At 36.4% G+C, this 15593-nt stretch overlaps 1 protein-coding gene across 3 annotated transcripts in view; it reads left to right on the top strand.

The window, feature by feature from the left end:
- The window catches only part of POLA1 (DNA polymerase alpha 1, catalytic subunit), a 366980-nt gene that overhangs the window by 188626 nt on the left and 162761 nt on the right, over positions 1-15593 (top strand). For all 3 annotated transcript variants that reach the window (XM_050936466.1, XM_050936467.1, XM_050936465.1), the window contains one exon: positions 428-559. In XM_050936466.1, coding sequence (XP_050792423.1) covers positions 428-559 — 132 coding nt within the window. The remainder of the gene's footprint in view (positions 1-427; positions 560-15593) is intronic.

Here is a 15593-nt window from a genome sequence, read left to right as displayed (position 1 = left end):
CAAGACTACGATCAATAGTTTTGAGAAGGATGTTGGTGTCCTTGATAAAAATGATGAGCCTGTCTTTTTCAGGGGAATGGATTTTATTATAGATTTCACTAGTTTATTTTTATTCAACATCATTAGTTGAATGATAAAGTCTGAAACAAGTGATTTGTTAAGTTCCCCAAATGACATTTGTTTAAGAGAACAGTGAGAAGACTGTACTTCTCCTAGTGGAGAAGAATCTTTAGGAATGGAGAAGCCAATTGTCATGGGGTAGGAGGAAGGAAGACTTTTGTCTGGGATTAAATTGAAGAAAGGTTTTACAATATTTTGTCTCTTTATGCATTGCTAGCGTATGTTTGTGTATATACTGTATACACACTCTCGTGTGATAACTTTATAGTGGTTTTGTGATTGTTTTCAACATTATTTTAATCTGCAGGGAAAGCTTATGGAACCCAGCTTGCAACAGTGCAGTAAGAAAGAATGTGATGAGTCCCCTTTCAACTATATGATTCAAATGAACAACAAACTACTCTTGGATATTAGACGTTACTTAAAAAGCTACTATAATGTAAGTATCCAAAAAGTATTCTTTACAATGTTAAATTAATCATCAGTTCTCTAATGGGTACTCAGTTTTTCTTGGGGTCACAGTGTATTCATTTTGTGCAATACTGGTTACTGTGCTTTTATAGTAGCTGCAAACAACTTCCCCTCCCTCCCCATAACTAATGTGATTTTTATTCTCATTAAAATAGATTGATGGATGTTAAATCCTAATTTTAAATACTTCTTGTTTCCAAAATAAATTTTAACATTCCCCAGTCTAAAGGATACGATAGATAAGAACATCTTAAATTTTTGCATGTAAGTTATTGGCCATGTTACAGATAGGGTAGATCTTTTGTATTTTAAGTTTATTTTTTGAAGAAAAGATGACTGTAGTGCATTGAGAAAAATCTATGAAGGTAGGGATTTGAGCATGCAAATACCAACTTTTATTTTAAACTAAATCTGGTTCAAGATGCATTGTTTAATGAACAGCCTATTAATTTGAGAAAAGAGGCCTTGTCCATTAATAAGGTTCTGAAGGATGACAGAGAGAATAACTTCTTAATATCTCTGTGGGTTATGAAGGTTTCTTTCTGGCTTGCAAGATTTTTTGAACCACTTTGATACAATTTTTTTTAATCAAACATATTGAAACCAGACACAAGCATAAAGGTTTTGGCATTTTTGGCATTATACAGCCTCTTCCAAGCAGCATGAAGAAGGCTGTTTAATAGCAAAATGTTACTGTCTATTGAGGTATCCATTTGTGGTTCAAAAATGTAAATGAAAGATATCATATGGATTTAAGTACTCCATGTTTCTTATAAGCTGGACACAACCACTTCTTAGGTATCAAAGTATTCAGATGTCAGGGGACTTAATTGAGTCACTTTTATAGTGTACAGACAAACTTAATATGAACTTAAGTATGATTCTACATATACAATGAAAATGTGTATCTACTGAAATGAGTTAATTTTCTTTTTTTAGTTGCAACATAAATTGTAACTAGATCCTGGAGCAGGTTTATGGTGAGATGGGTTGGGAATGTTTTTGTGAAATGGTAAAGGATGTTTGATTTTATAATAGGCAGTGTGGGAGCTTCAGATGCTCAGCACTTCTGAAAATAAGGCCTTAGGTGTACAAAGCTGAGTAACCAAAATTAGACTCTGTTTTTAAAAATTTAGTCTTTTGAATGGCTTACCAAATTGATGGTTCCTTTGGTTGAATATTACAAAACGTTTGCAGGGAAGTACAGTAATAATTTCTTCTAGTAGCTCCAGTTTATGCTTATGTTCTAATAGCTCTCACTTGGGTACTGTTTTTTCCCTCTGTATTAATTCTTAATACCTTTAAAGTAAATGTTTCCACACTTATCACATTGCCAGTGGAAAAAAAATTCTCAATTCCTATAAGAAATTCTTTTTAAAAAAATCTCAATTCCTTTATATTTGTTTGTAGTATTTGACAGCCCTGTTTTCAGAGAGCCAAACATTTTTTGCCATGTTTAAATTTAGTCACTTAATTACAAGTGCGAATAAGTTGCTCCTTCATATGAAAGTTGAAGGCATTGGCAGATGGTTTGAATAGGCAACACCATACCGAACGTATGGGTTTGAGACCTCATATTAAACCTTCATTTAACATTAACCTAGCAGAAGCTTCCTTTCAAAGTTCATCTGTTTCCAAAATGGACATTCAAATAGCATAATTATTGTTATGTAATGAAATTTGTTTTATTAAGGCAATATATCAAAGCATGTAGCTTTAGTATAAAAGTTGCTTACCTGCTAAACTTTTCTAGATTTGATGCATTTAAATTGTTATAATTATTTAACAAGTGCTAAGCAGATTTCGAGCACTCAATGTGCAAGAAAACATTACATGCACAGACTGTACAATACTGAACACATTGAAAGAGACAAATTGTGTTCAAGTTAAGAGGAAAGAGTTAGTATTGCACAATGCTCTGTCCATATCAATAAACATCTTGCTATAGGTTTGTACCACATCATTATGAAATCAAGTTATAAATCAAAACGGAAAGTGCCATTGTTTGAATGCTGCGAAACAATTAGAAAGGTTCATTACATTCTAACTTTTTTTTAATATCCTTTTCCATGGTCCATAGAAATTGTGATTGAATATAACTAATGAGCTCCTTCATGTGGAAGTTATGGCAGTGTAACAAGGAGTTCCCTGAACTCTTTGATACATTTTAATAGGAATTTATTGAGAATTGAGCTTTAGACCAGTTGATCAAATTATTTGTACAGCATTTTGAAGGTAAAAAAGCTGTGTAAATGCCAAGTATCATTATTAGTCTCCAGAAGATTGAGATTACTGTGCTGCCAGAGCTTATTTCCAAATAGAACAGTATTTTTGGTTTGTAAAAAGGAGATTTCTTTGAGTTGGACAGGAAACCTTTATTGTATCCCAGTAATAATTAGAGAGGCAGGTGCTCTGTGAGCTTCATTGTATCTCTTTTATCCAGTACTTCTAATAGCTGTGTAACAGTTAGAGTTGAAAATTTTCAAATGACATGTTTGGGCTAAGGGAAATATATAATCTTATAAACTATAATGACATACATTCAGAGCAAAACTTTGGATGAAACTTTGAGACTTGGGTGTAGCGGATTGTTGTTGGAATGGTTGCGCTCTTCAGTTGTTCAGGAAGAGAGGTAAAAATTTAATATAGAAAAACAAATTTTTAGTTCACGTTTGTATGGCAGATATTACCATTGTTTCTATAGGGATAATATTGTACCTAAACCAGAAATGTATCTATATGAAAAACTTGAAGGTTTTGTTTTAACCTTAAATATAGTAAACTACATTTTATGAAGGTAACAGTGCCTAGATTTGGATGATTTCGTAACGCCTGTTCCAAAGCCCATTGAAATCAATGGGAGTCTTTCCAGTGAGTTCAATGGGCTTTGAATCAGGCCTTTAAGGATTTCAGACCACTCCTCCTTCATTCCTTATTCTGTTTAAGTGCCTTAAAAAGTCCAACCTTGTAAATTTATCATTATAAATTTTATTAGCTTAGGTACAAAATCTGTTTGTCATGGTGCTGATAAAAATCGAATGATACTTTACTTGTAAAAGACAAAACAAAAAAACTCCCAAATAAATACACCATGCAAGTGGGCAAGTAGAACTGTGCAAGGCTGTTGTAATTCCTACTGTTTTGTTGCATGCATTCACCTTTTTGTAAAGTACATTTCTTTGTTGCAAAAACCAGCCTGGTTCCATTTTAACACTGAAATATTGTTTTGCTACCACAAACTGCATTTAGCATTATTCCAGTAGTTAATTCCTTAATATTAAATAACATACCAGTCTTGATCTTAATTATTCATTTGTAACTGCAAATATATTAAGCCAAGATGATATCCAAAGATTTTCGTTTCTTTCTAGAGCTGCATTATTCTTTTGAAAGATTGATCTCAGTTTTTTAAATTCGGCTGCAGAAAAGCAAATAGAGAGAGAAATAGCTAATCTAAATTGGGAAATGAAGAGGGCTTTTTTAAGCATGAAAATTTCATCATCTTGTCAGCTGGCAGAATGCCTGCTGTGTGGATTCACAAAGGCTAAGAATTACACTTTCATGAAATTTTCCTCACTAACTGCCCTGGTTAATTTGAAAGATAACCCACTGTTTTAATTCATTCCTCAATTGGGCGGTGCAGGTTTTATTTTTGATCTGACAAAGCATTTGTGTTAATCGTTTTGGCCCTCTACTAGACACTCTTGGGATTGTGCTTTTACAATAAATGTGTCTGTGATAGCTCTTTAGTCTATTATACTTACAATAGATCCATAGAACTGGTAATTAATTCTGTACTGCTTTGGAAATGGGAAGAATAGGTGTAGCTCTGTCAAGTGCTGCTGGGAAGTTTGTTTAGCTGGTTCATTTTTGAAGTGTTACCCTCAGCCATCAATGAAACATCCATGCTGGAGAGGGACTAGGACAGAAAACTATGACCATAAATGAGTAAACAAACCCAACTTTTACCTTGAAGAGTGAAGTCACTTAATTTATGGTATTTGCATCTAATTCTTATGTTGAAAAAGTATAACAGAAACTTCCCATTTAAATATTTGTCTATAATGTGGACACACATTATAGAAGGAGTGTGGGGTATAAAGGTTAGCTATTCTATTGCGTTTAATTGCACATCCCAATCCAAGTACGTTCCTCATATTTCCTTTGGTTATTAAGAGAAGAAATGGATTACCAATGTAATGTCCACAAATTGAAGCTAAAAACAGTATATTACACGTGCGATCTGACTGATAGCAAAGTTCACCTTGCATTGAGTGAGTTGTTGATGAAGAGCTATTATCACACAATCACAATATTCTTTTACCTGTTCATTTAATGTACACCTGTGGTGCATCAGCAGCTTGTTTGTAGTTAAGGGATATGTTTAAATATGAGGAAGTCTCAAGTTTATTTATTAGTTCACAGTTACTAACACTGTAAAACCTGTTTTGACTTATGCATCTTTGTTTTATGTACAGTATTTTTTTTTTTTAAAATGCAACTAGCCTTAAAATAAGGTGTAACAAAATGCCTTTATTTCATGGCCCTTGTCCGCTGAACCAATGTACCCCACAGATGGAAGTGAGTTTGAAGGCTGTTGAACGCTGCTAAATAACTTTGTGCTATTCTGCTGTGAAAATTCAGTGTTCAATAGCCCTCAAAATTTCTCATTTCTTACCTGTGGTGGGGTGGTCTGCTGCTGGCACATAAGGACTCAGTATAAAGCATATAGGTACCCTAGTTGAAGCTCTCTTGAATTATTTTAGTTTTTGTGTATATCTTGGTTTTTGTATTAATATTTAGTACATTTAGAAAGGTGAACATTTTTTAAACGAACACCATTATAAGATGTTATAAAAAGCTTGTAAATATTGAGATTTCGATACATATCCGTATAACAGTACAAAGATAACAGATCTGGTTCTGAACCTATCATCTCTCCCACTGCAGTCAAATGCATTACCAACAAGCTACAGGTGGACACTATATGAACAGGTAAACACATGATTGTAAGGAATGTGATGACTGTTCTGTAATCATGTTCTCCCAAGATTAATCTGTGTAAGTTTTTTGGTACTAGTAACTGTAAGGTGTTCAAGCATTTGATAATGAGTAAATAAGACCAAAACACAGGAGAAATTAAGAGGTCATTTGAGGGAAGTGTTATTCAGCTATGACGAGAAGCTGCTGTCCAAGCATGAGTATTGACTATTATGGGAAATACATTATCTACTATATATACACATGGATTTGTGAGGCTTTTGCAGAGTTTGGAATTACATCATTGTACTCTCACTTTATGAATCAAACACGATGGCGATGTTTCCGTAATAGGGGAAGCTTCCAAGTGAAGGCAGAGCTGAAAACAAATGCAGTGCAAAGGAAAGGTAGAAGACTAATGTGGTTCTGTTAGTGGTTCCAAAGGGCCTAAGAATGAATGAAAAGAAAATCCCATCAAATTCTCAAGATTTTCTTTGGTTTTTAGTTGGTTTGCCCAATAGCATCTCCTCTGTCTTTTTCTTCATTGCGACTGACAGCTACATTTCAGGCAGAACCCTATTTTAGCTAACCACCAGGAAATAGGAGATTTACTGTTCAATGAGGAAACAATAATCAATATACTGATTGTATTGTAGCCCAAACAATCTTAGAAGCTCGCATGTACACTGGACTGGAGATAGGATGAGACCGTTTGGGAAACCATATGCAAGGGCCCTTTGGAATGATAAGCAGTTATTCATCACAGACTTCATTGTGCATTAGCTAGAACTGGTTAATCACTACTGTAACTTTCTGTAATCTGCACCATGAAGGGAAGGTTTGAGACCTCTACCATCAAGATTACTTTTTTTAGCACAGTGTTTCAAGATGATGGTCAATCAAGGCAACCTCACAAAAGGCACCAGCATTTTTCTTACCAGTAATGGACTGACACTTTTTTATCGGCTTTTAGTAGTCGCAGTGGGTAGGAGCCCAGCTCACTAATGGTTGAGTGAAGCTTGCCCAATGCACTCAGAACCTCAGTCACTGAGATTGGGTGAAATTCAGCTAGAAAATAGGGTATGTTTATCCTTTGCTATCTGCACTGTGTAAGAATGTGCATAATTTTGACTGTGCCATTATTGACCCTTTTGTTCCAATAACTGAACAGAATTATCTTTCCAAGTGTTGTGGAAACAGTGAAGTCCACTTCTGAGTGCATACTATTGAAACTAGCCCATTAACAGAAACAGTGATGTGCCTTGGCCGCAGCCTGGAGGACATGATAACTATGACAAAGTGGTGCAGGCGCTATAAGGGAGAACAATCATAGTCTCATTCTAGACTTGACTGTTTCCAAGGCAATTTCAATAGCCAACCAGGAACCACTACTGGAATTCAGATTTTCATATTCATGTAATTCTGTTTTTTAGCAGTAATTGTTGAAATATGTATTTACATCTGTCTAGGCTTAGGCTTTTTGTTATATGCCATTCAAATTTTTAATGTAATTTTGGATAGAAAAGGACCTCTAATGTGTAAAACACTTGGTATGACAAGGAATATGAGTCCAGTAATTACTTAAATTTGGGTACGTCTAAAATTTATGAAACACAGTTGCCAATTCTAACTGCAATTTTTATTGATATACTTGCACTTCTTATTCAAAGCAAATAATGCTTTTTACAGTGAATTATCAAACAGTCATATACATCTATGCTACTAATTGAAGTTCTTACTTTTGGAGGCCATTTTAACCGTCTTGCTGGATGATAATCCAAAATGTAGTCCATTGACTTTGAACTTCTTACCTTGCATATGTGAGAATATCCAAAAAGTCTCTATGGTAGAAGAGGTCACACTTCCACCAGACGTGACTTCCCTTCCCACCTTGCCCTGCTCAACGTCCTGCTTCCATAGAGGTAACAGGCAGCTGGAGACTCTTCTCCTCAGAATGACATTTTTGTCAATATTTGTTGTTGTCTTTACCAAAATGTTTTCTTACAAGTGACTGGCAGTATACAGTCCTTTGGTTTGACACTACTTTTAGAAAGCTATGGGATGTTTTTGAAAGTTGGTATTGGAGAGATTGAGGGTCTGTCTTAGTATGCATGGTCTCTTTTTCAGCCACAGCAAACAAAATAGCAGATAAGTCTCTTAATACCGTCGGTAAGGCCTCCTCACTGCCAGACCTAGTGTTCCTTGTTCAAAGGCCTCAGGAGGTGAAGGAACAAACAATAACATTAATGGCTAATACAGCTCCTGCACAGGGAAAACAATCTAACCTTCACATTCCGCTGTCAGAGTAGGTAGGCCTGTCTATGCTAAGTGCTAAGACAAAGTAAGTTGGGCAGATACCAGATAATGTAAGAAGCCACCTGTAGCTGTTACTATCATCAGAAACATAAGTGTCTGTAACTGAGGTTTACTGGCATTAATCAAGAATCAGTCCTCAATCAGAGGTATTAATTTTAAAATAGATTTTTATAGTTTTTACCAACTTTTGGGGGAAAAACAGGTATTTTATACCAAGAATCCTTTTCCTTGATCATTTTGGTTTGTTCCTCTTTTAGTGTCCCCTTGCTTCAAGAAAAGTTTCCATTTCAGTGAATCCTTGGAAGTCTCTAGACAGCAGAAGAAAGCAGCTAATGGAAACAAAAATGTCTGTATCATCCAAGTATTCTACAATTCCCTGTAGAAGAAGAAAGGGATTAAATAATGCAGATTAGCATTCTGATTTGTAAAGTTTCCATTGCTCTCTGTTCCTTCCAAGAGTCCAGAAAATGTATTAGCCCAAACTTCATTGGACATATCTTCCTCTAATTCTTTCCTTTTCTCAAAAGAAAAAAGGGGAAAATATCAGATATAAAGATATATATTATCTTATCTATTTATCCAAGAAGAAAAGTGAAATATCTTCTTCACAATTATAAGAATCCATCAAAGAAACCACAGATACATTGATTTTTCTTGCTTTTAAGACAAATACAGTAGCATCTTTAAATCTTCAAAGGAAGGAAGCAGAACCCTCAAACAAAACGTGTTTTTCCCCTTCCCTCTTTCTTAAACTGTCCCAGAAACTATTGATATCTGGAATAGATTCAACATAAGATGTCCCTTCCAAAGTAGAAACACTGTCTTAACAGTTTACAAAATTATGTAAAATTTAGTGAAGCTGAAATATGCTAAAGTAAAGTTCATACACCTGTCAAAGTAGACTTTTTGTTAGCAAAAGACAGTAATCCCTTCTGATGGTGGCCTCTTTCCTGAGGATCCTTGGTGCAGAATGATTTGTTGTTTCCTTAAGGGGGAGGTTCTTGGAGTTCTCTGCTGCATCTATCCTACTTTTATGTCTTTTACATGTTCTGTTTTTGTTATATCTCTGCTGTATGCTAATTATTTACATTTTATGGTAGAAGTTAAAACTGTTCATCAAGAAAATATCTCTGGTCACTTATTACTGACACCTTCCTAAATGCTATAATTTTCAACAAGATACTTTTTCCTCTAATGAAATGACCAGCATGTGCCTGTGGAGAGGCAATTGCCATATCAGATGAATCTCAGCAGCTGCAAGGTTTGCAGTGGTTCAGTGAGGTCCTCTAAAATGAGGTAGCAGAAAATGCAAGAAAAGAAAAGCATATTATTAAATTTAAGAGTTCCTTTTGTCAATTTAATTCTAGACAGTTTAGAAAAACACCACTTTATTGGTACAACAGATACAGATTTTGGTCCAAACCACTTAAGAAAAGAAGAGGTCAAGGACCAAGCAAAAACGGAGCACACAGACCAATTGCATGACTCCAAACACTCAGCGCACCTCCTGAGAAGGCAGTATTCTTGACCCAATCTCAGAAAATGAGCTGTCACAGTAGGTTCCAGGGGCTATGTAGTAATGTTTACCAAAATTCTTTCTCTATCCTCTGTAGCATCTTCAGTGATCAGGAACCTGGAACAGGTAGCCCTTACGGTGCAGGCAATTCATAAACTCATGTCAGTTGGTGCAGCAAAGGCAGCTGCTGCTGAGTTACATACTTCTCAGGCATTGCACATATTTGTTCTGATATGGCCCATTGAGATCAAATCAATGCTCCGCTTCAAATGCCTCAGCAGATCTGTAGAGAAACCTTCCTTTAGGAGGGAGACATTGCTCTGAATTTTAGCAGTCATGGACTTAAAGAATTTTGAGACATCAGTTCAACTTAACCAGTTCCTTTCTTCGTTCCTTTATTTGCTCCTTTTACAATAGATTCTCTTCACTCTGTTTTCAGGGGTGTCACTCTACCTAATACTGCCAAGGCAGAATTCTATCTTTTGATGTCACTGAATGGGTAAATCAGGTCCTTTTACTAGTGACTGTAGGGCATCGGTCTTTTTCTGTATGGGAATAACATTCTGATAAATCTCCAGACAAATGAAGAGGTAAATACAAGCATCCAGATAGTCAGTCATGGAAACCCTACAGTCCCATAGATTTGTTTCAATTTAGGGAAAACAAGTCTAATACCCAGTATAGTTTTAGATCATCCAGGAGTAAACAAAAGAGAGACTCTTCAAGCAAGAGTATTCCTATTTGAAGAAAGGAGCAGGGAAGCTGTACTCTGATATACATCCACTACTGAGCAGTAAGCATCCAGCTGCAAGCCTCTCTTCTATGGGTTCTGGGCATAATAGTGTCCTTGATAAAGTTACTACAGTTGGGAATGTGTAATGGTGTTTTGCACAGAAATTGAGATCACAATCAAAAAGGAAACCTCACACTCTTCCCCTGTCCCACAAAGTGACAACATTCTTTGTTTGATGGACATACTCAAATTAGATCATAAGAGAGTCTCCTTTTTCTTCAAATGTTGAGAAAAATAACTGCCAGAGATGCCAGCAGAATTTTATTCCTAGAGTGTGATCTAAGGTGGGGGGGACCCACAGTGTAATTTTTTTCCCCAATGATTTGGTTAGTTTTACAGAAGTTTGTAGGACTGAAGCTAAATGTGCCGGCTATACAAGAACTAGGTATTATTCACTGATCAAGGTAAACAACAGCTTGATGATGAGAGACGTTAGACAAGTAGCATCAGTGCCTTTCAGCTACTCACTCTACATCAGGAATCAGTAGCCCTTTTCTTTTGGGCAGAATGTAAAATTCAGTCCCCTGAGGCCATACACCGAGAATCATAGAAATGTAGGCTGAAAGGCACCTTAAGAAGAGACATGCACTGATGCAGGATCAAGTAAAGCTAGACCATCCCCGATAGGTGTTTGTTTGTCTAACCTGTTTTTAAACACCGCTGATGATTGGGATTCCACAACCTCCACTGGAAGCCTATGCCATAGCTTAACCATGCTTATAGTTAGAAAGAGTTTCCTAATATCTAACCTAAATCTCCTTCACTGCAGATCAAGCCCCTTGTTTCTTGTCCTACCTTCAATGGATATGAAGAATAATTGATCATAATTCTTTTTATAACAGCCTTTATCATGTTTGGAGACAGTTATCAGGTTCCCCTCTCGGTTGTCTTTTCTGAAACTAAACATGCACAGTTTTTTCAATCTTTCCTCATAGATAGGTTTTCTAAACTGATTCTCATTCTTGTTACTCTCCCATGCACTCCCTCCAATTTCTCCATATCTTTCCTGAAGTGTGGTGCCCACAATGAATACAGTAGTTCTGTTGAGGCATCACCATACTTCCCATGTCTTGTATCAGAGGGGTAGCCGTATTAGTCTGGATCTGTAAAAGCAGCAAAGAATCCTGTGGCACCTTATAGACTAACTGACGTTTTGGAGCATGAGCTTTCGTGGGTGAATACCCATTTCATCGGATACATGCATCCGATGAAGTGGGTATTCACTCACGAAAGCTCATGCTCCAAAATGTCGGTTAGTCTATAAGGTGCCACAGGATTCTTTGCTGCTTTCCCATGTCTTGACACTCCAGTTAATACACCCCAGAACATTATCCTTTTTTACAACTGCCTCACATTGACTCATTCAATTTGTTATCTGCTAGAGTACCCCAGATCCTTTTAGCAGTACTACCACCTAGCCAGTTATTCCCCATTTTGTAGTTGTGCATTTGATTTTTCCTTCCTAAATGAAGTACTTTGCACTTATCTTTAGTGTAATTCATCTTGTTAAATTCAGAGCAATTCTCCAAATTTTCATGGTGGTTTGAATTCTAATCCTGCTCTCCAGAGTGCTTGCAACCCCTCCCAACTTTATCGTCTGCATATTTTATAAGCATGCCCTCCACTACATTATCCATGTTATTAATGAAAATAATGAATAGCACTGTCCGCTGTGGGACCCCACTAGATACATCCTCCCAGTTTGACAGTGAAGCATTGGTGATTACTCTTTAAAGTACAGTCTTTCAACCAGTTTTGCACCCCCTAAAGTAATTTCATCTAGATCATGTCTGTAGTTTGCTTATGAGAATGTCATGTGGGACTCAACTCAAAATATATCACATCTGTTGCTTCCCCGTATCTACTGGGACAGTAACAATGTCAAAGAAGGAAATTAGGTAGGTTTGGGGTAATCTTTTTTTTTTCCTTGACAAATCCATGCTGGTTATTCCTTATAACTCTGTGTTCCTCGAGGTGATTCCAAATTGGTTAACAATTTGTTCCAGGTATCAAAATTGGGCTGTGAGTGATCTATAATTCTCTGGGTGCTATTGGTTCCTCCTTTTTAAAGACAGGAGCCATGTTTGCTCTTCCCAGTCTTCTGGGACCCCACCTGTCCACCTGGAATTCCTGAAGATAAATACAAACTGTTCCAAGATTGCTGCAACCAGTTCCTTAAGTACTCTAGGATGAATTTAATCAGGCCATGCTGCTTTGAATACAGCTAACTTACCTAAATAGTCTTTAACCTGTTCTTTCCCTGTTTTGGCCTGTGTTCCTCCCTCCTTATTATCAATATTAATTGTGCAGAATATCTGGTCACCATTTATCATTTTAGTGAGGACTATGATTCTATGAACTCTGAAGCAAAATAGGCATTAAACCCCTCAACCACCTTGATGTCATTAGTTACTAGTTCTCCTTCCCTGCTAAGTAGAAGACCTACCCTTTGCTTCATCTTTCTCTTGTTTCCTACAGCCTTTCATGTCCCTTGCTAGGTGTAACTCATTTTGTGCCTTAGCCTTTCTGATTTTGTCCCCACATGCTTGTGCTGTTCTTTTGTATTCCTCCTTGTGCAATTCATCCATGTTTCCACTTTTTGTAGGATTCCTTTTTGATTTCCAGGTCATTAAAGAGCTCCTGATGGAGCCATATTGGCTTCTTATTGTTCTTCCTATCTTCCCTTCACATTAGGATAGTTTACTGTTGTGCCTTTAATATTATCTCTTTGAGAAACTGCCAGCTCTCCTAAACTTCTTTTTTCCTTTAGATTTTCTTCCCATTGGACCTTACCTACCCGTTCTCTGAGTTTGCTAAAGTCTACTTTTATTTAAGTCACTTGTAATTATTCTGCTGCTCTCATTCCTTCCTTTCCTTAGAATAATGACATCTGTCATTTTCTGATCACTTTCACCCAAATGTGCTCCCACTTTCAGATTTGCAGCCAATTCCTCCCTGTTGGTCAGTATCAAGTCTAATATGGCAGCTCCCCTACTTATGTCCTCCACTTTGTGATGCAAAAATTTGTCCCCAATACATTCCAAGTACTTGTTAGAAATTTTGTATTTTGCCATGTTACTTTTCCAACAGATGTCTGGTTAGTTAAAGTCCCTGTTACAATCGTATCTTATGTTTTGGATATTTCTCCTGTTTCTTCTAGAAATGTCACATCTTCCTTCTCTTCCTGATTTGATGGCCTATGGTAGACTTTACCTCTATTTTTCCCTCTATTTTATCTTTACCCAGACACTTTTAACTGATTTGCCTCTCACCTGCTTCTAGAACTTGGAACAACTGTATGTATTTTCAATGTATAATGCAACATCCTTCTCCTTTTTTTTTTTTCTGCCTGTCCTTCCTGAAAAAGCTTATACTCTTCTATATCAATTTTCCAGTAATGAGATATATGCCACGAAGTCTCTGTGATGCCAGTTAGAGCATAAAATAAATTATGACTTCCAGTTCTTCCTGTTTAATCCCTCTATTCTTTGCATTTTTGTATAGACATCTAAGATGTTGAGCAGAATCCCCCACTGATTTTCCTCTTGTTGCTCCTATGACCCTGTTTTAATTTTCCCAGCGCCCCCACAACATCTAACTCTCTGTTAAAGTCAACTTTTGAAAGTTTTGGCAATGCCAAAGCAGATTGGCTAAGAAGAAGAAAGGTTAATAAGGCTGAATGGCATCTTCATTCTGCAATCTTCCAAAAATAATAATAAAGATAAATGTAATATTCTCGTTTTGTGTCTTTTTCCTGAGACAGAGAATATTTCAAAAGCTGAATCTAACAAGCTGAGAATTATTGAGGAGAATTAGTAGTTCAGGAAATCCTGGTACTACTTGGTAGTAGATTCTCTGCCTCTTCCCCTGCAACTCCATTCAGATCTTCTCTCTCAGGGCCTGGAGCTTGACAGCTTGAGTTTTTGAAAAGGATGAACAAAAAGACTGACGAAGGTGAATCCAACTACATCTTGCAGCCTTTTAGGAAACCATAAACCACTATTTCATATTCTAGGATCTCAAGAAGGTTTTGATACTAGTGCTGACTAAAACGCATAGATCCACTGAAATGTAATGTTCCTTGTGTTTTACATTGTCTTCAGGATGATATAGACTTTAATCTGTTAGTTGTCTTCACTTGTTGCTATTTGGGAAAAAATTTGATCCTTATCAGAATTCTAGATTTATTTTGGTTCCCACTATGACCAAATTCATCTGAACAGCCAAACTGTTAAATTTTCCAAAAATACCTACGTTTTCTGCATGGAGAGTAAATTTAGTTTTGAAAATCCGAGAAGCCCTGAAGAATCTTTTTTAACAAAACCACCTTCTTTGTAGCAATAACATCTGCAGAGAGTGTCAAACATCACAGCTTTATCCACGGAAGACCAGTGTTGTATGATTCACTAGGATAATAAATATTTTGTACAGCACCTGAATTTATTCCTGAAAAGAATGGCCAGTTTATCACAAGTGATTATTCTACCTTTTTTCTGTCCTAATCCACAGCAACCCAGAGAAAAACATTGATTTAATTTTGATTTTTGCAGAGCAATTCAATTTTTTAAAACAAGATTGGAAAACAATTAAAGAATGAGTAGTTCAGAATTGAAAAACAAGGAGTATTGAACTCTTGGATGGAATCACCCATTTATTCCACCCAGTCAGTAGTGGCCTCCTGGGAGGAAAATGCATCAACAGAAAAGACTTGCAGCACAGTGATATGGTTGACCCTGTTCACCTTGGTGCAACATTACAAAATAGATAGGCATTCTTCCTCTAATGATTTATTTGGGAGAATGGTCCTAAAAGCTTCAGAAGATGAAATTTAAATTTAGGTAAGAGAGCAACAAAATCTTTTCCCATAATCTGTTTAATTGGGCATTTATTTTCCCTCCCTGTGCTCTTAATTTGCACTGCTAGTCACACCCCAGCTGTGAAGATTAATAGACGTGCACTTGTCCAAGAAAGAAAACTTTGTCATATCTGATTTGATTTCACTGATGGAAATGTGAACAGTAAGCTCATCTCCCCTTTTTGATTTGATGGAAAATTTAATAGCAGAATCCTCAATTTGGATTATATGTATTTTTATTCTGGAAAAAAAGTATAAATTTTCATACATCATGGATACATCCTTTAGCTCACTTCCCTCATCTGAATGATTTTGAAACATTGCATGTAGTTACGAGTTGATATCATTTCCGTATTTTAACATTTTACATTTTGAAGAAATTCTTGGCTTTGGAAGAGGTTTCTGAAATCATGAGATAGGAAGTAGAGTCAAGTGGAAATGTTTCCTCATCAACTCTGCAGTCTGCCTCTGTTCCTCTGAGTGCAAGGCAACCCAGCTGTGAGGCTTGCTGGCCATACTCTTATCAGAGAGAGAATTATCAA

The sequence above is a fragment of the Gopherus flavomarginatus genome, chromosome 1, assembly GCF_025201925.1.
Source record: "Gopherus flavomarginatus isolate rGopFla2 chromosome 1, rGopFla2.mat.asm, whole genome shotgun sequence".
Lineage (NCBI taxonomy): Eukaryota > Metazoa > Chordata > Testudines > Testudinidae > Gopherus > Gopherus flavomarginatus.
Note: the sequence above shows the minus strand (reverse complement) of the source record. Positions and strands in the feature narration are given on the sequence as shown.